Source organism: Stylophora pistillata, chromosome 14, assembly GCF_964205215.1.
Source record: "Stylophora pistillata chromosome 14, jaStyPist1.2, whole genome shotgun sequence".
In the NCBI taxonomy this organism is placed as follows: Eukaryota; Metazoa; Cnidaria; class Anthozoa; order Scleractinia; family Pocilloporidae; genus Stylophora; species Stylophora pistillata.
In genome coordinates, this window is record NC_142532.1 from 998300 (window position 1) to 1022500 (window position 24201).

At 39.9% G+C, this 24201-nt stretch overlaps 3 protein-coding genes and 1 long non-coding RNA gene across 6 annotated transcripts in view; 2 read left to right on the forward strand and 2 right to left on the reverse strand.

The window, feature by feature from the left end:
• The first annotated feature begins 990 nt into the window (after window positions 1–990).
• Window positions 991–2407, forward strand: LOC111338370 (melatonin receptor type 1C-like). The gene has a single exon (XM_022944851.2). It carries the CDS (start codon window positions 1094–1096, stop codon window positions 2279–2281), a length of 1188 nt encoding a protein of 395 aa, XP_022800586.2. The 5' UTR covers window positions 991–1093; the 3' UTR covers window positions 2282–2407.
• LOC111338368 (QRFP-like peptide receptor) lies at window positions 2389–11875 on the reverse strand. Of its 3 annotated transcripts, none has more exons than XM_022944847.2 (4): window positions 11732–11875; window positions 8351–8749; window positions 6758–7009; window positions 2389–5726 (listed from the first exon to the last, which is right to left on the reverse strand). In XM_022944847.2, the coding sequence occupies exons 2-4, from the start codon at window positions 8734–8736 to the stop codon at window positions 5048–5050; spliced, it is 1317 nt and encodes a 438-aa protein (XP_022800582.2). In that variant the 5' UTR covers window positions 8737–8749; window positions 11732–11875; the 3' UTR covers window positions 2389–5047. The 3 variants fall into 3 exon arrangements, with proteins under 3 accessions (XP_022800582.2, XP_022800583.2, XP_088600848.1); XM_022944848.2 differs by having other exon boundaries at window positions 8351–8752; window positions 11732–11870; XM_088744722.1 differs by lacking the exon at window positions 11732–11875 and adding an exon at window positions 10342–11659.
• A 2795-nt stretch (window positions 11876–14670) lies between these two features.
• Window positions 14671–16977, reverse strand: LOC148716065 (uncharacterized). Its single transcript, XR_015995221.1, has 2 exons — window positions 16743–16977; window positions 14671–15595 (listed from the first exon to the last, which is right to left on the reverse strand). It is a non-coding gene; the product is annotated as an uncharacterized LOC148716065 (long non-coding RNA).
• The window catches only part of LOC111338367 (uncharacterized), a 9579-nt gene continuing 1151 nt past the window's right edge, over window positions 15774–24201 (forward strand). The window contains exons 1-6 of the mRNA XM_022944845.2: window positions 15774–15957; window positions 18242–18341; window positions 18890–18977; window positions 20981–21558; window positions 22075–22270; window positions 23245–24017. Coding sequence (XP_022800580.2) covers window positions 15931–15957; window positions 18242–18341; window positions 18890–18977; window positions 20981–21558; window positions 22075–22270; window positions 23245–24017 — 1762 coding nt within the window. The 5' untranslated portion in view covers window positions 15774–15930. The remainder of the gene's footprint in view (window positions 15958–18241; window positions 18342–18889; window positions 18978–20980; window positions 21559–22074; window positions 22271–23244; window positions 24018–24201) is intronic.

A 24201-nucleotide genomic window follows, 5' to 3' on the forward strand; every position in this document is an offset into this window, starting at 1 on the left:
ATTTTGAGGTTATCTGCAGGAAAACTTCAACTACATTGTACGCAGTTGGTTGACTTGCAATAACCCTGCTTATTTTCGACCGTGGTTCGGAAAGTCATGATTGCCTCAGCGAAATTTGCCAGTTTTCGCGGATAAACTTCAGAAAGTGGCGACACTCGCGTTATGAACGTATTGTTAAGGAAACGAACTATATTTATAGAGTGTTTTTATTTTTTATTGTCTTATTTTTTTCTTCATTTTTTTTTCTTTTTTGTTCTGTTTCCTTCTATGACAAAAGAGTCGCATCGCAAATTTTCCGCCAAACTTCCCATCTTGTTTTTTTACCGAATTTTCCTGACTGAAAACGAGCCCAATTATTCTCCAAAGCCTCTTTAGTCTACGCTAATCTTTAATATTTTGAAGTGTAAAGTTTGTTTGCTAAAGCATTCTTGTCTCACTAAGCTTTCGCGATGTGTCACGTTTGACGTAAACAGAGCGGAAAGGTCAAAGGAAACCAGCTTAATTCTTACCGGAACGATTAGAAAAATCCGGACAGATACAAAGAAAATAGTTTAATTCATTTGTGTATGTGTGCGTGCTTGAAAGAATATCAAGTGGACAATGTAACCAATCTTCCTTATCCTAAGTAGCATAAAGAACTATCTATAAAATGCAGTCATAGAAATCATCAACATTCCTTCCCTAAGCTGTGAGAAAACATGCAGATCCGCTGTGCATGTCGTTTAAATGTTACAGTTGAATGGGAGTCGGCGCTTCCACATAAAACCAACTTGAATCTCTTTTATCTGTGTGGGTGTGTTTTAACTCGGGCGGAAAACCGCAATTTGTGAAGGAAGCGACGGATTTAAAAGCATTGGATTAAACTGAGCCTTCATATATATTTTCTTACTGCACTTCCATGATCAATATAATCAGAGTAGTATCACGATCCAAACACAAATTAAGTCGCGCGCTGATTGGCTAAAAGCGTTTACGTAAGTTAGAAAAAGACAGTCTTCAACCCTTGTTATCGAATACTAAGCGGCGAATGTTAACGCCTCATTAGGATCAGAACAACTTATACTCGAAAGATGAAGTGATTAATGTAATAGAAATGTCAGAAGAATTCACCTCGCCGCGAAATTCGTACCACAGTATTGGAACAATTATTGTCGAAGTCTCAGTTTGTGCTCTGATTGATGGGTTGGCTCTCTTCGGAAACGTGTTGGTATCTCTGGCAGTGATTCGCAGCCCAAAGCTGCGCACTTCAACAAACATGTTTATACTTGCGTTAGCCATCGCGGATATTCTTATGGCATTAATCTGCATCCCTATAACTTGCGGGATACTTTTCTCAGAAGCCTGGATCGACACGAGTGTTCTTTGTGATATTCAGGGATTTGCTATCCTCGCGCTGGCCTTCATGTCAATAGGCACTTTGGCGCTAACGGCTATTAACCGGTTCTTTCGAGTTGTGAAACCTGTTATCTACAAACGCTTCTTCACCAAAAGAAATTCTTTGCTTCTAATTTGGACGCTGTGGTTTTTGATCATCACCTTTTACGCAAGTTTGCTTCTGAGCAGCGCGAGTTACATCCGTTACGAACCCAGTTATGCAGTTTGCGCAGTTGCGCATAGATTTATGCAAACGTTGGTGGAATTTGTGTTTGTTGTTGTGGCTTTCATAGTTATTGTTGTGAGTTACACACTTGTGTTCAACAGAGTACGAAGACATCATATTTTGGTTGTTTCGTCTCTAGTGCGCCAACAGCGGAATTTGAGTATCTCCGTGGAAGAAATTAAAATTTCGAAGCTTCTTTTTATGACTGTGCTCGCATTTGCCATTTGTTGGATTCCAAGTTTAATAATTATCACAATGGACCGTGCGTCACCTGACACCACTCCCCCTAGACGACGGACTCTGTTATGCACTTACCTTAACTATCTCAGCGTGGCCTTGAACCCTCTCATATACGGCGTCATGAATCGTTCCTTCAGAGCAGAATATAAGAGAATTCTTCTCTGTCGTAAGAACCAGGTTGACGTGCCTCCCAATGGTAACATGAGTCTTAAGTCATTTACAAACACTGCACGCGCAGCAGTGATCTGGAAAAGAGCTACAGAGAACAAGACAGAAGCGGCAAAAATCGCGTTCGCGTCACGCAACCAAGATAACTGTAAAAAAACGTCACGCGAAGAAAAAGAGGATCCTTTTCTGCAGCGCTTACGGAGATCTTCAGGTTGTTCTGGGGCAGTCTCGTTTTCGCATATTTCTCGTACTTCTACACCAACTTTAAAATGAAGATAGTTCATAGAGAAAAAGATTGTAAGGCGTTGCGTGACAAAAACTAGTATAAAGCCGTGGTTGCCTCGCCACCCGCACTCTTCAAAGAAAATTGTAATTCGAAATAACACAATTTTATTTTTATTTTTTCGTTTCTATGAATTGTGTTTACAAGTGTTCACTTTACCTGTCTTTGACCCAAACTCAACCCCAAACACACGGTAAATAAGGTTTACGAACTTAAGCAATTGTTACAAAAAGATTACAAATCACACTATTAAATATTGTATGGCAAGAGAAAAGGTTTTTAACCATAACCAGTTAGTTAACATTAGTCGTGGGACCTTTAGTTAACAAATAAAATAGCTATAATATTTCCTTAAATGAGATAACAACAACAACTGATCAAACTCCGGCTCGTAACGAAAGCGGAACTACAGTTTCACGGTTTGCAACTCCCCCCCCCCCCCACCCCCTCCCCACAAAAAAGGAATGTAAATGTTTCTAATATATTACTGTTGTTGTTAAGGTATATCTGCGTAATTCGAGCCAAAATTTAGAAGTACAGTAGTATAGAGTAGTTTTCAATCGAGTGTGTTAAAACTATCACATCGACTATAATCAGTACAAACAATAACGTCATCATTAACCAATGGGAACTCAAAGTGAAAACAAGCACACTGCTTGAAGCGCGGGAAAATGCGAAGGACAAAGTCGCGATAGTTTTCAGTGTTGCATCTGATTGGTTAAGAGGGCAGCGTGAGTTTTCTAGACCAATCATAAAGCGAAGTAAAGTTAAACTAAAGCAGTCACGGTTTTCTTGCGACACTCAATGAACAATTACAATAGTCCCTTTTGCAGTTGTGGGCTTGGTGGCCAAGCCTTTGAACAGGAGTGAGGCTAAGGGTGACCTTGTTATGATAGAGATGTTGCTGCTTTTCAAATGCAAATTTCTTTGTTATCATGCTAAGTAGATACAGGTCTCTATCACAACAGGGTCACCCTTAGTCTCACTCCTGTTCAAAGGCTTGGCCAACAAGCCCACAACTGTAAAAAGGACTATTCTGCCTTTTGACTGCCATAGTAGAATTTGCCGCAGTATCAAAATAACACCCTCTGGATGATAAGTTTTAAATTCTCATTACCTGCCTGCTGACGTTAATGTCAGCTAAGGTGTTTTCATCTCGTTAACAAAAAGCTATATAAATAAACCACAAAACAGCTATTTTTACGCAAAATAGTAGCACAGTATGCTTTGACAATTGATCTTTGAAATTCGATAATGCAAAACTCAAAATTATTCGACAAAGTACCACGCGTGTTATATTCGCGTCGCGCTGGCCGATGAAATAATCTGAACTACTTTTATGTAAAGTCGATCCTTAATGCGAAATGATCTGCGCGGGGTGCTAACAATTGTGAGCATGCAGTGTTTTCAACATTTTTCGTTGCAAAATTTTCTGTGCTTTCCTTCCTCCACATCAAATATTTACACGCAAGGCGAACTGGTTGGGTTGAATATTCAGCCTACAAAATAAACTGCTACACGAATGAGATTTAAGAGTTCCTCTACAGAAAAACTAAGGTATTCTTACCTTAAGATTCAAGAAAAACCGTCTTCTCTGTTAACCTGTTCGAGACCATTTTATCTCAAGTGACAAGGGCTTAGGAGCCGACCATTTAACTCTTGAAGGGGGTGGGTGATTTTGAAAAAATTTCCTGTAAGCTCTTGTTGGAAGAAAAAAATTGCGTGCACCCCAAATGTAACAGAAAAAAAAGAGCACTTAGAACGGAAAAAAAATATCCTGCCCAGCAGATTGCTCGAAAAAAAATTTCTTGATGACCAGAAATCACCCACCCCCCCCCCCCCCCTTCAAAAGAGAAATGGTCGGCCCCTTACAACTTTCAGCTGTTTTGAAGAACTCTGCATGGCTCGTGCAAAGCATGCGCACGTAAATATCTTGTGTATATTACGCTTTAATTTGTTAAAGATTTGTAATAAATAAAGCCTAATTTGAAGAAACTTTTTCCGAGCTATGTGACATCTACCTAAAAATGTTTCTATTTAACCCCTAAAAGCAATTTTAGTTGACGAACTCTATCCCACAAAATCTATATAGGTACATCAGTGCAGTCATTGTGAAGTCATAATAAGGTCTATAGTCAATATTATTAACAATAAAGTATGTTTGTAACACCAAGTTTTCTAAATGCACATTGAAAGAGATCCCTGGATTTGGTATAAGGAATTTTTAAAAAATGTAACCCGGGCGACAAACGCAATTCCGAAAGCGAGATATTCAATGTTCAGGTTATTTGTACAAAGCCACCTTGTGCTAGTTTGAAAGTTTATCGCATTGTATTCGGGAGTTTAAGAAAATGACGACGGCGACGTCGTGGACAACGTCGGTTAAAAAATAACATATTTTACCTATCAATCTCGCGATACACTTAAGTCATGTAGCTTGTTTTTCACTGTCAAAACTATCTCAACACTAAGGTACACAGCGTTCAATTAGAAATTGAAATATAAAAAATGAGCCGTCCTAGATCACGTTTTCTAGACAACGCAAAGTTTAGTCATTTCACGTTGTTGTTTTGCAGAGAACGCAAAGAAATTCACGAAGATTCATTACGCACGTGCACAACCATTGTTCTGCTCATTAAACCTTTTGTTTAGCGACGTTCTCGTTGCCGTTGCCGTCGTGGTTTTCTTAAATCTCTAATATTGTCTCCTTAAGCTGATATTTTACCCTTTATATGTAACAATATTCAGTTGTCAACTTACAGCCACTCACCCCCTCGGTCAAGGGAGTCTTTCCTGTCCGTGTAAGTGACCGAATCTTTCCTGTCCGTGTAACTGACCACATCTGATCCCGGGGGAGAGGTAGACGGGGTAGATTCCTTATTTTTCCCCGCGGTACGTAGTCGATCCACTGCCGACGGAAACAATCCAGCCTCGACCAACCCAAGGCCAGAATCATAACGAGGCAAAGTTGCCCCATCTGTGTGTATAGTGGGCGTCGATCCATAGTTGTTCTCCTTGGGTACTTCATTCATCTCGTATTTCGGCGGCATGGACGCTCGGTACCCATTCGGACGTCGGCTCTTTGGGTCGAACTCTTCCGAAAACGACTCGGACAAATTCTCCACACTAAACAACTCTCTTTTCATGAAGCACTGGCATTTGAGGTAGTGCAACAAATGACGTTTGAATTCCGGGTTGTAGATGAAGAACAAAATGGGATTTATGATCGTTATTGCATACGTGAAGATGTACACGATGTTAAATACGTCTCGGAAGTAAAGTTTCTTTTCGCCATTTGCGAAATCTAAGATGAGCCACATGATCTGATGAGGGAGTAAAAAGACGGCGAACACGATGACGTGGGCTACCATCATCCGGATGATTCTGTGGTGACGTTCTCGCCGGGCGGCGCGTTCAGGATCCAGGACCCTATAACTGAAATTTTAAGAGGCACATATCAGCCAATCAGCGGCTTGCTTAACTTTAATTTCTAATTAGCTGATTGGCTCATTTTAAGTTCTCATTGGCCCCTTGTAAAATTTTCTCTCATTTGATTGGCCAGTGTGATTACTTGGAGTTACACCACTCAATCGAAAAACGCTCTAGCAAGCAAAAGATGATGGTTATGATTTCATAATTCATTTTATTAACGGGGCCGTCATATGAGAACCGGAAGAGCTTGGCTCCCGAGAATGGCTGGCGAGCAATCTCTCTGCTGGGATGGAGAAGAAAAGGAAAGAGGAAACCTTTTTCCTTCATTTCCCTTCCCCCTCCGCCCTGAAGATCTTCCTCACACCTAGAAGATAATATCGATCGCCATTACAGAGATAGCGATAAAGCCCATTTACCAAGATGGTAAGAGTAAGCGGGTAAGAAAGCTTCTCCTTTCATCATCATCATCATCATCATCATCATCATCATCATCATCTTTTATTTGCCTTATTTTAACAATAAAAATATTTAATTACGGCGATAACGGTTAGAAGGCGAGGAGACCCAAGAAGCCACCGGGCTTATGGGAGAGCCACCTCACTTACAATAATAAATCAAGTAAAGAAAAAGTGCTGCGAATGTGCGGCTTGGCCAATTCAGTGATTATTTAAGCAAAAACTCTTGCAATTTCGTCTTAAAACTGAGAAAGTTTGACGAACGAGTGACTGAAATAGGGAGAGAGTTCCAAATTTTAGGACCTTGGTAGAGAATTGTAAATTGCTTGACATTTGTACGGCACAAATGCGTTCGATAATTACTGGCTGGTCTGGTACCATAGTTGTAAATTTGGCTATTCCTTACAAAAAGATTGAGAAGCAATGGGGCAATAAGTTATTTTCTCCAGAATGAAGAATAATGGTCCAGATCTTGAAGACCTTTCTCCCAGATTCGTATCAACAAATAACTCATTCTGTGGTCTAAAAGATAAAATGTGATATCATAAGGATTTCGGAAGTAAAGCAACTGTTTATCACCTTTGAAGACGTCCCCAGACCATCACGTAGATGACGAACAAAGCGATAAGTGGAAGGGCGTAATCCAATAGAAACAGAGAGATGGTGTAAGCTTGGCGGCTTCCATCAGAGCTCCAATACTCGTCACATGTTTTGTCAATGTAGTTGTAATCCAGGATCAGGACATAAGGGACGACTGTGATGATGCTGGTGATCCAAATCACGAATGTGAGTACGACTGCAAGGATGAACTTCATTTGACCAAACAGGTTTCTGTAACAAAGAAAAAAAGAGCAAAGTCAAAATGCTATGCAGCTGTGGAGGGATCATTGCTGGAACCGAGGTCCCACCCTCCCCCAAGGCCGCGCTAATTGTTTTTCAGCTGAGACAACTGGGTTCAAGAAGGGAAAAAAAGTGACCCTCAGTCCTTTTTTATCGCCTGAGGGGAGGGGGTGGGAAGATTTGGGGAGATCACGTAGCTTTTCTAGGAGGGAGGAGGACGGAGGTAGATCAGTCGTCACTAACAAGAGAATAAAGGACGGAATAAAATATATTGACAAGCAACGAGGGGGGGAGCTCTAGAATGATACAAAGCCTTGGGGTGGGGTGGGAGTAAATTTAAACAGTATTTATTTGACGTCCTAAATTTAACCAAGCAACTTCTAGAAGATTACGTATGATGCACGATCCTCGCAGTAGATAGCGCTATTTAAGCAATAGCGAAAATCAGACCTGAAAAAAATCAGGCCTGTACGGGATTCGAACCACTGACCTCTGCGATACTAGTGCAGCGCTCTACCAATTGAGCTAACAAGCCAACTGGGAGCAGGCAGTTAAGTTGATTCGTAATAAACCCGTGAAAGTGATAAACCAGATACAATGAAATATATGAAGTCCATATATTTTGAACTGCGGTATTAGATACGTATGATGCACAATCCTCGCAGTAGATAGCGCTATTTAAGCAATAGCGAAAATCAGACCTGAAAAAAATCAGGCCTGTACGGGACTCGAGCCACTGCAGTTAAGTTGATTCGTAATAAACCCGTGAAAGTGATAAACCAGATACAGTGAAATATATGAAGTTCATATATTTTGAACTGCGGTATTAGATACGTATGATGCACGATCCTCGCAGTAGATAGCGCTATTTAAGCAATAGCGAAAATCAGACCTGAAAAAAATCAGGCCTGTACGGGATTCGAATCCCGTACAGGCCTGATTTTTTTTTTTTTTTTTTTTTTTTCAGGTCTGATTTTCGCTATTGCTTAACTAGCGCTATCTACTGCGAGGATGGTGCATCATACGTATCTAATACCGCAGTTCAAAATATATGAACTTCATATATATTTCATTGTATCCGGTTTATCACTTTCACGGGTTTATTACGAATCAACTTAGCTGCAGTGGTTCGAATCCCGTACAGGCCTGATTTTTTTCAGGTCTGATTTTCGCTATTGCTTAAATAGCGCTATCTACTGCGAGGATCGTGCATCATACGTATCTAATACCGCAGTTCAAAATATATGAACTTCATATATTTCATTATATCTGATCTAGAAGATTATGGGTATCTTCGTTCCCAATACCACCACTAGAGAGTCACGCACTCACCTTGACACGCCATACCATCGATGATAAGCCAGAGCCACATACGTGAACACCATAGCCTGTAACGCAACCGTCTGTAACGGATAAAGAATCTTACAGCCCCCGGCTCCAAAAGGCCACTTGTCGGAGTCTTGCGACACTGCATCAAATGGAATCGAGGCCACCACCAGAACGAGGCCAGACATGCCGAGGTTCTGCATCAGTATGATAAAACTCTTGGCAGTTTTTCTGTGACGGCGAAACTTTCTCCACAGCGTTAAGAGCATAAAGGTGTTCGCCAGGACGCTAACTATGAAGATCGTAATGTACATGACAAGTTTGAAGACGCGAAGGCCTTCCTGAACAGCAGCAGACTCAGTAGGAGGAGGTTCTGTGGTGGAGACGACCATGATGACCAGTGACCTGCTTGGAAAGATCGAGACGTTTATTCGCTACTTTGGGGATTTCCTTCCACGATGGGGAACAAAGAACTCACTCTAACAACCTGCCTAGTTCCCAAAGTAAGACTTCGCAGCTCAGTTGGTCACGGCACCCGACAGGGCTATCGGGAAAGTCAGTTTCCTTCTCATTCGAGACCTTTGAATTTCTTTGAATTTCAGGCTGTACTTTCAGCAATTTCTTTCATTGCAAATTAAGCGTCAGGTTCAATTCATTTACCACTCCTCTAAAACTTTCCCACAGAACTGACAAGGCTGTTTCTCGTTTTCGAAACGATTAGCCGGGGACTACTTCCTCTGGAATATAAGGTTTGATAAGTGAATACTGAAGAGGTCACACACGTTTATTATTTACTTTTCGTCTGGCAATTGAACTTATTTGACGAGATCCCAGTCAGCTAACAACGATTACGAGGCTTAAATCCTCTCCGTCTTTCGTTTAATGACAAACACTTGTAATGGTATTCAAATGAACTCGAATGAATGGAAAACCTTCGACCAAAAAATGATTTCTGAGAGGGAAAAACTTGATTGTTAAAATCAAATGGAAGGAAGGAAAAGTGCCGTGGAAAAAATTGAGTCACGTCGCGTGCAAAAATTACTCTTCTTCCAAAATAAGATTTACAGCAAACCGGAAAACTACCTGAAATCGCTTTGAAATAATTCCCTTTAATAACAGTACAATACTATATTGTTCTTTATGCCTTGATAGATCACCACAGTAAAAGTAAATGGCATCTGCGGAAAATTAAATAATTGGATATGGATGAAACTATTACTCTATTAAGTGCTCAGTCGCAGTCATGACCACACAAACAATAAGAGCAGGAAATAAAAAGCACTCGATAGAAGTTTTTATCCTTAGTTTTAGAAATAGCACACTTCGCTTCTCCGGCTGTTTTACAACAGAAGCCTAGCTTAGTTTCCGGAAAACATTGGCCCGAAGATTATCTGTCATTCCACCTACCTCAGAAAGGAAGTGTAAAACTTGAATTTAAGAGTTCTTTTGCAACAAAAACTCAGTATAAAGGGCAATCTATTTCCGCCAAATAATGTAAACTGTATTTTCTAACTCTGATCGTCACAAACACAGATCGCGTTTGTACGTGCTATGAGCTATAGAAAAGGTTTCAAAATTGCTTAGGGTTAGCAGTTCTATACAGCACATCTGGACGTCTTTCAATTCACTTGGCGGTCGATCAACAACGCCTTTTTAAAATCAATGCCAGGTGATTTAAGGACAAGAACCAGCAAGTCCATAAAACTTAATTTATTCGGTTCAGTTTACCGATAAACATGCCAAATTGATTCGAAAAAGAGAATACATCACACGAAAAATTCAAAAGAATTCCAAGTGAATAATTCGAAAAGGCCGACGGACTTCCACTATTTTCTCATCCACGTATTTCATTTGTTATTTAAAAAAATTTTCTAAGACTCGTAAATAGCCGGGTGAAATGTTGAGAAAATAGAAAATTAGCTCTTCTACAATTTCCTATTTCGCCTAAAAAAAATAAAGTTAAAAAAACCACGGGTCATAAACATTTCCAGACTTACCTATCAAGGTTTATTCAAGGAAAGGACGAGGAGAGTTGCTAGCTATCGTCTTATGGTCCATCTCATCTCGCTATCATTGTAACCAAATTGCTTATCGCTGCCGCACAAGAAAATCCTAGCTTGCTACTTTTCATGGTCGTACCGCTGGCCTTTAGTGGAGAAAACCTCTTTGAAAGCTGATGTAAATATTATCTTGATGGTGTGGTGCAAAACAAGCCGTAAACATTATTCTAATATACCGTTATGGTGTTTACAGACTGCATAGTTATTAACCGGCATTAGTTATTAACCTTTGTCATGTGTCTATAAAGATGACGGGAGCCCCCTACCCAAGGACGAAGATCTGAAGAACTGCTGGCATTCAAGACTTTTTCCTCTTAAATTTGAGGAACTAAAAATACTACCACGCGAAGAAACATGTCTGAGCAAACCCCCAAAAATTTCCCCCGAAGGCGAAAAAGCTGCCATTTCAAAAATGTATATAAAGTTCTACTATACGAAGATTTTGCAACGGAAGTGAACTCTTAAAATTGACTCAAAATTATGTCACCGTAAGATAGAAGGTTGAAATCTACATGGTAGAAGCACGCATTAGCTTTCTAACATTGCGTGATTGTCGGACGAAAAGAGATTTGAAATAAGATATCTCTGAATAACAACATGTAAAATGCGACAAATTGTAAGAATGCAGGACGATAAGTTAATCTTCACCAAATAGCCGGTCTACGTGTACTATTAAATATTTCGAAACCATATTTTTCTCTGTGAGATAAACTATTTTCGAAATTTGAAACAAACTGAGGAGAGAAAAAATTTCTCACTTATGCATTAAGATGAACATCTAGCACAAAAAAGGCGTATTGTTGATTATTGAGGCTGTCACCTGTATGGTGTCATATGTAAAGTACATGCTTTTAGCAAAAATTGTCAGTTCCCGGTTGACTCAAGAAGGAAATTGTGCTGTCTTTTCTGATCAAACTACCTTCTTAAACCTGTATTTACATTAAAAAGGACTTAACAGTGTTTCCTTGTTACGATCTTTGGGTAAAGTCGACTTGAAAGGCGAAATGCGAAGTATATCTAAACGCTTACTGCTCTCAGAGCTTCTCGTTAAATGTAAACCTGGCACTTATCTAAAGGCACAGCATCAAATACATAGATATCTTTATGTTCTCAAAGAGCTTAACTTCGAAGAAACAAACCTGGCAAGTGTACAAATATGTTCACGGTATGAAAATAACTTAACTCTTGCTTTCTCAATTCGCTCGCAGTTTGCTAGATTCAAGAACAGATGCATTTGAGGCAGACTCGTCAACTCGCTGGAAGGGCTCGAATTTTCAATCTACCTCCGGCACCAAAACATCAAAGTTGAACATAGAATGATACTTACTGTACTCACGATTTTCCTACGTCGAAATGTTTATGAAAAATAGAGGCAAAGTAGAGATTTAGGCAGAACTTTGTAAGGACTCTTGTGACAATACATCAATACCTCAATGCGTCAAATACTTCCACGCATTCATGCAGGGTTCAATTTGCGCGGCGCCGGGATCAAATAACACGCTAAGACATTGACGGGGCACTAAATCTGTCAAGTTTCATAGGGTGACGTCTTCAGAAAAATATTTACATTCGAACGTAGCATTATGACTGTAAGAAATGAATAAATATTGTCTGTGTGTCTAAAGAAAAACGCAGTGAAAAGCACAATATTATGAATTGGATAAGGAAAAACTAAGGAAAATAACTCTTCAATGAACAAAGAAACTGTTTTTTCTCCACATACGGTCCTAACGATCTACAACAACGCTACATCCTCGATATTTATCAAGCCATTAGACGTGACCTTAAACATTAAAAACCTCGTTAAATGAACAACAAAAACAGCAAGCTTGCTAAGAAAGAAAAATATTTGTAAGGTTAAATCTTAAAACTTGAATCATGCCCTTTCTAATTTCTTGGGGAGGGGGAGACAAAGTTCACTGAAGCAGCATGGGTGGGGTAGGAAGCTGGTCAAACGATACCACGAGAGAATTCAGAGTCCTGCTCTGATCAAAATCCAAAGTCACTATTCCATGTCACACCATCCCCAGTAGTCTCCCACGTTACCGTTTTTGGGGAGAGGACGCGTTGGACGACAAGACCAAAAAGCTGCGATGGAGACTACTATCCCCTGGAGGGAATTGCAATACTCGGGAAGATGCAATGAATTCAAAACAGCCTTCCCCCCCCCCCCACCCTCTCACGAGGGAACTTTCAGATAAAAAAAGATAATAGGTAAGTAGTGATTGTTAACTGTTTCTCGCATCAATTTAATAATCACGTTCTCCTCCTGAAACCTGAGCAAAACAGAAAACATCCGGTTTAGAATTCTTAGAAGTCATAACATCCTCAAAGTCTGCCGTCACGTTTCTAAGTTAACAAATACAAATTGAAGGTATTTCACGATGATATCGTTACGAAAGTGTTTTTCCATTATTCACAGTATCTTACAAAACTACACTTTTTTGCGTTCGCCTAGGTTTCTTAATTAAGAGCAGTCACGGTTTTTTCTCTGAACGATGTACGTACTTTTTAACGGGATTTCAGAGAGCGCAAGAGGTAAGAGGTAGTAAATAAACCATTTTGTTGGTTTTGTATGAACCGGCTTCCTGGAAATTCTTGAAATTTGACTTTGCCACCTATGTCATTCGTGCAGCGATGTTTAGCAGGAACTCGATCTTAAGGAAAAACAACCAAAGTTACAGTGAAGGAAAAGGCATAGAAGGACTACATCCTTGTTCCCAGTGCTGCTCGGTAAAAACAGGAAGAATATCACTTTCTGTTACTTCTAAGAATTATACTTCCTCGTTTCCAGGGCTCACTGCAAGAGTCAGAGAGTGAGCGACTGGTACAGAAAAGGTTTCAATTCTCCTTTTTCACGACTCTTGTTTGTTAAAAAGGCAACTAAATCGATCTCCTAGTAGGATGCTTCCTTCTCTTACACAAACAATCTTGCTTCGCGAAGTTTTTGTTTAGCTCAAAAGAAAATACTGTGGATATTCTTCGATAATGAGAACTTTTCTTCACCTTCTTAATTCATCATTGCTTTTCTGAGGCCATCGGCCGACCGCATGGAATATCTCTTTACCTACCATTGACTTAAATGTAATTAATCTTAAACGTAGTCCTAGCGCAAAACATTTTAAAGGATCACTCTATAAATCAATTTTTAAAAATCAATTTATTACTCAGTCTTTTATCAATATCTAGTAGTTTTTATATCCTTTTTATATAAATTATGTTTGCTAGATTGCAGGTCAGTTTTTGATTAATTTTCTCTTGTATTTACTTCGAGGGCCATTAGGTTATCAGTTGTCAAATGTCACCCTCTCCAATAACGTAAGTAAGTAAGTAAGGACTTTATTTATAGAGGGGGACACGTAACAGCTGTATAGCAGACAAACCTGTGGCCCTCTAACTAGATTATACAACGTCTACTTACTTACTTACTTACTTCCGCCTCGTGAGGTAAGTACTGTTTGACTGGATTTGATCACGAAGTAGAGTGCCAATTAGACTCGTACCCAGACCTTCCAAGACCAAGCGGTTCTCAGTTACAGATACACGGTAGGAAGTTGGTACGAGAAACATAGCGCTTCGGCATAAGCGTTGTTTTGCTCGCGGGAAAATATGAAACCTTAAGTAATGCGAGTCGGCGAGAGAGTTATAAGTATCTTGATGACTGTAAACCTCTCCATTTGAGTCCGGATTAATTTTTTTTTTTTTTTTTTTACATTTGAACAAGAGTACGGTGGCCCATCCCGGAGGGCTCAACGCAGACAAAAAATATACTGCAGCAAATAAAAAATATACTTCAACAAATAAAAAAAATCAAAACGCAAAGAAAAAAAGTACTACAGCAAATAAAAAACTGCAACGCAAACAAAAAAGTACTGCAGCAAATAAAAAATGCAACGCAAACAAAAAAAATTGGAACGCAACGCCAAGGAAGACGGGGTAATAGTTCTTAGTTTCCCTGAAAGCAGCATGAACTGGAACTCGCTTTTTGTCATGGACGAAAGCGATCTGCGTAGGATTATAGAAGATTACTTTCATCAAGGGTATGAAAATGGAGTTATTATCGTTTTTGTAAAGGAACAGCATGTTACTGTCATACGTTCGCTGCAAAACATGGTTTCGGAAAGGCGAACAAGCAAAGGATGGAACGAGTGTTGACGGGAAACTAAGAACTATTACCCAGTCTTCCTTGGCGTTGCGTTCCAATCTTCTTTGTTTGCGTTTTCTTTTTTTTTTTGGTTTACGTTGCATATTTTATTTGCTGCCGTATTTTTTTTTTTTTTTTTTGCGTTGCATTTTTAATTTGCTGCGGCACTTTTTTTCTTTGCGTTTTGATTTTTTTATTTGCTGCAGTATATTTTTTATCTGCTGCAGTATATTTTTTATTTGCTGCTGTATATTTTTTATTTGCTGCAGTATATTTTTTTTTGCTGCAGTATATTTTTTATTTGCTGCAGTATATTTTTTGTTTGCGTTGAGCCTTCTGGGCCACCGTACAAGAGCCATAATTGAGACAAGTACTTTTACGTTGTAAGCGTAACGCAGAATTCAAACCCTTGGGCTTACTAGTCCGTAGTCCCTACTTTTCGAGCGCCTCACTCATTGTACTTCCGCAGCGCATCAACGTCACTCCGCAAAAGCTCCCCGCACCGCGCTAACATCAATTTTTTTCATTGATTTTTTTTTTATTCGCGCCACGGACTTCGCCGAAAAGGAGAGACTTCTCCTAGTCTATTGCTGCGAAGATCACTTTGTTATTCATAAGCATCTAAGTTACACAGCTGTCTCTTCAGCCGCTAGACGAGCCGACGGAAAATGTCATTTCATTTGGGACCAGAAAATTCAAATTTATAAAATGAAAGATGTTTGCGCACATTTTCAAGGTTTCCTGATCCTCTCCAATGTGCGGTTTTTTATAAGGTAGAACCACAACGAAGTCTTGGAAAAAATGTTTTTGTGAACTTCTTTTAAATCCATTGGACAGACAGAGCAGTATAATTAAAGAAAGGTCAATATTTCTTCGTCGGTCTTGCTGTCACTCAGTTGACAAAGGAGTTTGCGGTTGTTTAATCCAAATCGATAGTTTTGTTGGCGGAAATTGACAGGAACAACAGAAAACTGATGTCATCTGGAGAGTGTGTAAAAACGCACTGTATGCACAGCATTTGGCCTGATGGTGGGACCCCTTGAAAAACTAATAAAAAAAATTTAGTTCGCGTCATATCAAGACGGTCGTTTGCATAAGTAAAGCGCAAATCACTTGGAAGACTAATTTTACAAAACCTCCAAATTTTCATGTGAGTTTGTATGTAAAAAAGACTAAGCCCCACTAAACAATAATAGCCAATCAGACTGAAGAAAATTTTATGCAAATAATCATTCACTGGGGGGGTGTCGATGGTCGTAAACACAAACTTGGCTTTCACCACGACGCTGTCTTTTAATTCGATCTTTTGGAAATGACCGAGCTTTCACTAAATGGAATAGCGATGATAACATAGGGAAAGATTGCTGTCACCTGTGATCGAAATGCTTCCACTGTACAAGAAAGGCTTTGTAAGTAATGGATAGCTCTCTTCGTTATTTTATATCCCGCACATTTGTTAGCGAATGTAACGGCGTCGAGGAATCCTCGACGCCGTTAAGTTGATTCGTAATAAACCCGTGATGATAAATCAGATACAATGAATATATGAAGTTCATATATTTTGAACTGCAGTATTAAATACGTACGATGCACGATCCTTCGCAGTAGATAGCGCTGTTTATGCAAACGGCCTGCTCCCAGTTGGCTTGTTAGCTCAATTGGTAGAACGCTGCACTAGTATCGCAAAGGTCAGTGGTTCCAATCCCGTACAGGCCTGATTTTTTTCAGGTCTGATTTTCCCTATTGCTTAAATAGCGCTATCTACTGCGAGGATCGTGCATCATACGTAATTTAAACTTTGTTGGTCAGAGCCGCAAGCAGACGCGAAAAAACTAGCATATTAATAGAGGTTTCTATTCCCTGCGGGCGCATGTTTCCACAAGATCGTACAGTAGGGTTATACTTTAATAGTGGTATCCGACGGAATATGGTTTTATTCCTACGTTTATCAAGCCAGTTCCGTCGGCTTGAAAATCACAAGGTTGCTCTTTTCTGAACAACCCTTCATCAAGATTGCTAAGCTGGGATTTGGTTCGGCCGTTTATGTCTTTCAGGAAAATTTCGGTTTGCCCTCACGCAATAAAAAACACATGCTTTTAGAAGGAATCACTAAATAGAGTTGCAGCTACTTAATAACTAAAAAAATAATGATAATAAATGTAATAAGTTTAAATGAAAGTGTCGAGTTTCTCACCCGAATATAAGAGTTGGACTTATGAGGTTTTAAGTTACCTCGGGCGGAACTCCTAAACATCGCAGGAAGCTTTGTCAACCGCATCGGTCAGAAACCAACACAAAAATCCCTTTTTGTATTGTTATACCTGTTAATTAACATTTCCTAGTTTCCTAACCACACAACTGGGTTTAAAATGTTGAAATTTAAGGAAGAATCATATTTGGTTGACAGATATTAAACCTGACGGCGAATCAAACTTTCAATGGAGGAGACTTGAAAAAATTTGCATACAAGGCGAACTACTGCGAGAGGCAGGTGGTGCAGAAGGCAACAAACGCATTGTTCAAAGTTCAATAATCACGCACTGTTCAAAGTCACGCAACGAAACTAGAACTGTTCATAACAGCTAGGCCTTTACATATTCTGCTCGAAAAAAAGGCTATTCTGCTCAAAAGAATTGCCTCCAAAAAAGGCTATTCTGCTCGAGATTATGCTCCAAAAGTACTATTATGCTCGAACTATACTTCTGTAAAAATCGATATTCCTGGGTTCAAAATACTCAAACATGATAAATAAGACATTATATCGCCCTTCCAGCGTGAGGCTAACCCAACATATGCGCATTTATTATTTAATCCTTAAAACTAACATGGGTAATAACTTGTAAAAAGACTCTGTGACAATCATGAACCATATCAGAAATGTCTTTGTCCATCCACTGTCACAGCTGCTAACATTACTAACTTGAACACTAGATTAGGTTAGTAAATCAATACATCATCGGCCATTATACTGCAACATTAGGGATGTCTCTACCGGTTGCGGGTTTGGTTCTGCCATCTTGTTTTGCTCGGATGTTCGTGCCCAGCTCCCTCTCAGACTCGTTCCCAGGCCCCAGAATATGCAAAATGGCCAAAAATGGATTATTCTGCTCGGATTATGCCCCAATCATATATTCTGCTCCTGAGGCCCTATTATGCTCGAAATTCTGCCGGCAGAATGTGTAAAGGCCTAATAACAGCAGGGTCAGATAAATTATGCCGGCGTAATCATGGCATGATAATGCTATAGTCATAGCATTAAGCGTAGTGCAAGAATTATGACTAAACTTCTTAAAAATTACTTTGATGTTACAGTACAAAAAGAGGTCAATTCTTTTGCCTGAGTCATGACAACCGTTGTTAAGTTACGGGTCAAGTGCATGGAAGTAATGAAAGAACCAAGCAGTTTCGAAAACAGCAGGTGTATTGATCGAAGTTAGATCCTAGTTATGCCATTAAAAGGAGTATGACTTGACTCTGCCCAATCCGTCAACCCAACACTATTTTCGTTCGAGTCCAGATCCCTCTGACTCACATATTTTTAAATGTATAAAGAACGTTTTACTACTTTCTAAAGCAGTTAGATTCTTAAGGTAATCACGCTACTTTTATTGCTATATGTTGATTGTGCCACAACAAAAATATCTCCAAAATAACTTTTAGAAATTCTCTCTTTTTCATTTGTATATTCAACAGACTCTTTTATTCATCGTAACTGCCGTTACGATCACTATTGCACTCCTGAGAACTGATTTATCTCCTCTTCTAAATCGGATCCTTGGAGACCAACGTTCAGGTAACTTTACAAACCCAACAGTGAGGGGTTGGAGAGAGAGAGAGAGAGAGAGAGGAGACAAGCTTCGTACCCAGACCTTCCACGGCCAAGTGATTGTGCATTTGTGCTAGTCGTGGTGAAACGGTAGGATCTGGGTACGAGATCAGGGGAACCTCGGATTTCTTGGTGGGGGGTTCCGCCCGGTTCCTTAAACTCTGACACCTTTTCAGGCGGGAAGGGGGGGAGGCGCGGGGCAGGTCCCACACCAACCATGAAACGCGGCCTGACGAAACATGTTTTGAAAACTTAAAAATGCTGTTTTATTTATAAGAGTTCTTGTGTTGTAGAAATCAATAATGGAATGAAATAACTGGAAATGCATTTAAATTTTCTTAAGGGACCAGTCATTAGTGTATTTATTACTTGCTGGGGGCGGGGGAAGGATTTTTGTTATTTTTTTTGTAGGGGGGGGCACAACCAAAAAACCTCCCCTTCAACCTTTCCCTTTCCTTAGATGATAAATAATGACCATAATGCCTAACGAATTCATCTGTCTCGCACTTTTCCAGATCCCAGTGATTATCTTTCCTTGGATTTATACGAAAACTCAGAAGAACTTGACGCTTCGCTATCTTCAATTAAATGCAAGCCCTATAGGTAAAGATGCCGGAACGTTAACTTTATTAATAAAAGATAGAGAAATGCAAAGATCAGAGAGTAACGAATCCTGCGACATCTAATCAGTTGTATTCAGTTCACTTTTCAGCTTTTTTCCTCGCACAGTTCACAAAACGCCCTTTTCCTTTTTTGCTAACTTTGCATGATAGGAACGATTGAAACATTTTTCATTTCACGTTTGCAATTTCAAGAAATAGAAAAATTTTCAACTGAGAGTGGAAAGTAATCCGCGAATCCATTGGTTTGGTTTGGTTTGTTTAAGGTGGCTCATACCGGTTTTTATCTTTTTGATGGTTTGTAACTTTGAAAGAATACAACGGAAAGACTGACCAAGGCCAGTTGAACACTTTTACGGGGTTGAATTACATAATCATTGGTTATCCAAAAATAAGTGTCATTTCGTCACTAGCAGTTTCCATGGCAACGCTTTCATAGGCTTATTCAGACGCATTTTTTAGCTTGTGGCTTAAATAATTCGAAAACTAACCCGGTGAGCCCCTGATTTTTTTCAGTGATTGCTTTTGGCACTTGAAAAGGAAAATGCACAAAGATTTTTTAAAAATTCTACGGAGCGGAATTTCAGAAAATCTACAAAAAGAGCAATTTTCACACGTCGCAAATTTCCTTCCGTAGAATTTTCTAGTTTTTTTTCTGATGATTCCTTTCGACGTTATTATCATATTGGAACGATAAAAAGAAGGGGTCACCGGACTTGTTTTCATGCAATAGCTTTCGTGAGTTTAGCAATTTCCACGCGCGTTCTCGCACATTTAAAAATCTGGATTCTATAAGATCGACATTTACTCATGATCTGTTTTAGCTACCGCTGACAATTGCGTGTGCTCGCGCGAGCACCCACGATCTGATGTTTACAGACGTTTACTGCTAAGAAAATCATTAAACAGCCGTCAAAGACAGCCTCCCGAGCTCATCTTAAAAATCCTACACATGAATTCTGGCTATATCATATTATTCTCCTTGAAGTTTCAAAGTCTTCTCCACTTCAGTTAGATTATCCTTCACTTGAGTTCTTCTTTTTTCGCCGTCGCAAGATTTCATATCGGTTGAATATTTCTTTTAAATGTGAAGTGAAGCAACCTTTACTTCTCCGAAAATCGTCTTCGCTATCTTAGTTTCTATCTCCTGCATTCACAATGGCCGCTCAACACATCAAATACAAGCTCTTAGGTAAACTTCTCACAAAAGTAGAAAAAAATTCCACGTGCCGCCATCTTTGTTTTGAATTTTCATCTTTTGATCTCGCGCTTCTTTCGCACGTTTCTCTCGCGCGCGTCACGCAAGAGTGACCTGTTCCCCGCGCGAGAAAACTGGTACGAGCCTCCTTAAACCCGCTGTGTGATTTCTTTTAACATCTCGCGCTACTATGTCAACCAATCAGAAGCAAAATTAGAATAAAGGGTGACTTATAGTCACCCGCGTTTTCCCGCGCTTGCGGCGCGCGCTCTGATTGGTTAAGGATTGCATCATATCTCACTGTAATCACGTCACACGAGGTGACTATAGCAGGAGCGCTAAATTTCAAAATGGCTGCCTCGCTTTTTTGTTTTAATGTTAGCGCGGAACTGATGAACGCAATAAAGAAAATTCAATTCCGAAGAGCACAAAAGGTGCTACTAAGTTTGGAGTAACACTTTTTAAAGAGAGATATGAAGATTTTGCTGATTGAATTAAGTAAACATCATAAATTCTCATCATCATCATCATCATAACGTTATTAATGTGTCTACAAAGATTTAGCATTGCTGCTAATTGGGGACACTTCTAGCGGAAACTGGCTCTTTATATTAATACGAGTAATCGAAAAAGAATTTAAAAGCACCCAAGTAATTAAACTAAAACAGTTTTTCGCCTCAGACTCAGTTAACAGTGTTGAATAATCCTTTTGACTTCGTCTTGGGGATTATCCAACAATATTCACCGAGCCTGAGGCGTATAAATTGTTAATCATTGACTTTCTACAGGTTAGACAGAGCTGGTCATGAGCAAGCCGATAAATTTTACGGAAAACCAGACAAAGAAGAAAGAAGTTGCGATGACTTTCATTACCCAGACATCTGTTCATTCCAAGTAACCAAGTCTGGAGAACATAAACTGTCGTGTGACTCAAAGGTTTGCGGCTCATCACGTGTTCAAATGGGCTCAATAAACCCAAATATGGGAAAAATTTCTGAATGGACGGACTTATCAAAGGAAACTATGGTCACTATGGTAGGAAAAGCCGTGGAAATGGACAGAAAAAGCGGGTTTGGTTTTCTGTTTATCAGGTGCGGAAATATTCTTCAGGTCCTCACCTTTCCTCCAGTGTTGCAGAAAGTTGAGGGTGGCGAGAAAAGGAAACAGATCAGTGTAAATGTGATCAGCATGGATTCTCTCTCTAGGCCGCATTTTTACCGAAGTCTTCCGAGAACTGTCGAGGCTCTACGCAAGATCAAAAATGATTTTAACATTCAAGCCACCGCTCTGGACTTCCAGATTTTCCAGAGTATCGGGGAACAAACGTTTGACAATTTGAGGCCGTTTTTTTGTGGTGTTGTAAAAGGTAAGTGCTGAAATGAACCTACTTACATTTTCCTGAGAAGGTTGATTATATGGAAACCGCTAGTCTAACCAACCACAAATTTTAATTGAAGTGATTAGAATTATTAATTTTCCTGGCTTATAATACGACTTAGCCAGCGATAAGGTACCCAACGCCGTACTAGCGGCGTGCCACACCCCACACCCTAAATTCCTTGCTTGAATTGCGCCGCTTCTAACGCATTATCACAAATGTTTGATCGAATCTAGTCACAAACTAGATTCGATCAAACATTCACGGAGAATTGTCTTAGTAGACTCCTCTCGCCGGGGCGCTCCTCGGAGGGGATTGGGGTGAGGAGACGGCTGGTTCCTCAGACTATCTCTCCTGACAGTGTTGTAAAGCAAAACCAGCCAACTAATAATCGACTGACTTAGCTAGCTAGCTGGCCTGCGGGCAGGCTGGCTAGCTAACTGATTGACTTACTTACTAAATCAGATAAGACGATAAATCTCACCAGAATTGCTTGCTTCTTAGATGACAACATTCTTACTAACACCGTCAGGACCTCAAAGTATTCTTTAGGCGTAGATGTCTTGTATGAGACCTTTCAGAAATGGGGCTACCAGACGCTTTTTCAAGAGGACCTCGTTTGGTTTGACCGTTGGGGAATCGTCTTGACAGACCTTCAAGTAAGATCAAAACCCACAACAGATTCAGAATTCAAAGCAAGGTGATGCTTTTATAGCTATTTAGTTGAGTTTCCATATATCTAGTTGGACTCAGTAGAACGCACGGTAGCCTTGGGCATAGTTAATCGATTAACTATGCCTTAGGTTATCCCGGTGGGCGTCAGATGGAGAGGTCTGGGTCTGAGCGTTGGCCGGGTCATTGTATTGGATTCTTGGTTAAAACACTTTTTTTACCACAATTGGCAGTAATGTCGCAGTCTGGTTGGCCAATTTGCTGTTGTCGATAAGAGAACAGACAAGGCTGATCGCGTCAACGTGTCACGCAGTGCCTTCATCACTGAAAGAAGTCTTATTTGACGTTCATATTACGGCTGCGCCTAGTGAGTCCACTACATTTTGACCACTGTGATGACGAATATCATTGTCGATAAAAGTACAGACTACATTTAACCACCGTTGATTTGTTAAACTCCCACAATGCCTCTCTCCACTCGGGAGCATAAATGAATGACGACGAACTTTCAAGAACACTTGAGGAAATAACCATATTCCTTATTCACTGGTTGTTATGGAAACCGTGATAAACTCTGGCGTTGTAAGTTTCTTGAAATATGTGCAAACTGTAACCCAATTGGCGCGCAAGTTGAATGTCGTATTCGCTACTGTGTTCGAAAACCTTTCATTTCTGACATGTCTTATTACATAACTCTCATCAAAAACCTGTCGACTGGGTGACGAAAAGGAAATGACTTAAAGTGACAACGTAAGGGACCGCCTGAGGAGGGGGGGTGGGTAGGGGGTTGGAGGTTTTTGGATCTGTCAAGTTAAAAGTCGATAATACTTGATCCCTTCTAAGGCTTTGTAATAGTCTTATGATTCTTACCCCTCCCCCCTCTCAATTGCAGTTAATTGGCAATCAGTTTTCCATGCGCCCCCCTTTATACTTTGTTAGCGAAGCCTGTTTCTCCTCCGTTCCCCCTGAAAACTATGAAACAACCCAAAATTCTCCCCTCAGGTGGAATGAATTCAAAGAAAGGATGAGCAAGAAGCACATCGATGATTTTGGCATGACCCATTTTTCCGGACCATTACTGGGCCTCAGATATAGCGAAACGAACCATTTTGAAAATCCTCCCAAAGTGTGCTTAAATGGTCAGTTCTTCAGTAAATATTTCATGGATTACATACAGATAGTCAACACCGCCATTCACAACGATCCTCGGACTAAGCCATTAGTTTCGTTCATTCACTTCAACACGGGACACGAACATACTGGTCAGCGGATAAGAAATACGGACGCCCATTTAGCCAAGTTCTTAATCAACATGGCCGAATTTCCAAACACTCTTACTATGTTAGTTTCTGACCATGGGAATAAAAATACGCAGTACAGCTACAAGACTGAGGAAGGAAAGAGAGAAGTTTATGACCCAATTGCTTTCATGGTCATTCCCGATGGCGTCGTGAGAAATCTGGGCAAGCAGAGGATGGGTGCATTGGTTCAGAATCAAAGACGACTTTTCACTTTTCTAGATGTACACAGAGCGCTTATGAGTTTGAACCATCCTAAGAAAATGCACTCACAGGATCCTCAGGTTGTGGGCATATTTGCAGACTTACCCGCAAATCGCACATGCGCTGACTTGAACCTTATGCCACAGGCCAGATGCAAGTGTAAAATTATCGAGAAGAATAACTCGGTAGAAGACAACTCGGACAGTCTAAAGTGGTTGGCAGAATTTGCCCTTGGAACTTTAAATGAAGCTATACAAAAACAGCACATGAGAGGTATATAATGAAACATTAGCGAGTCTGGTTTATTATTCAATTTAAACGCCTTCTCTGTAAAAATTTTTAAACACAGCATTCATGGAAATCAGGTTTTTTAAATGACATATTGTAAGTTAATATAATGTTAGGATTAGGATTTGTAGGTTTTAGGATGTTAGTCATTGTCTTAGAATTTATCGTA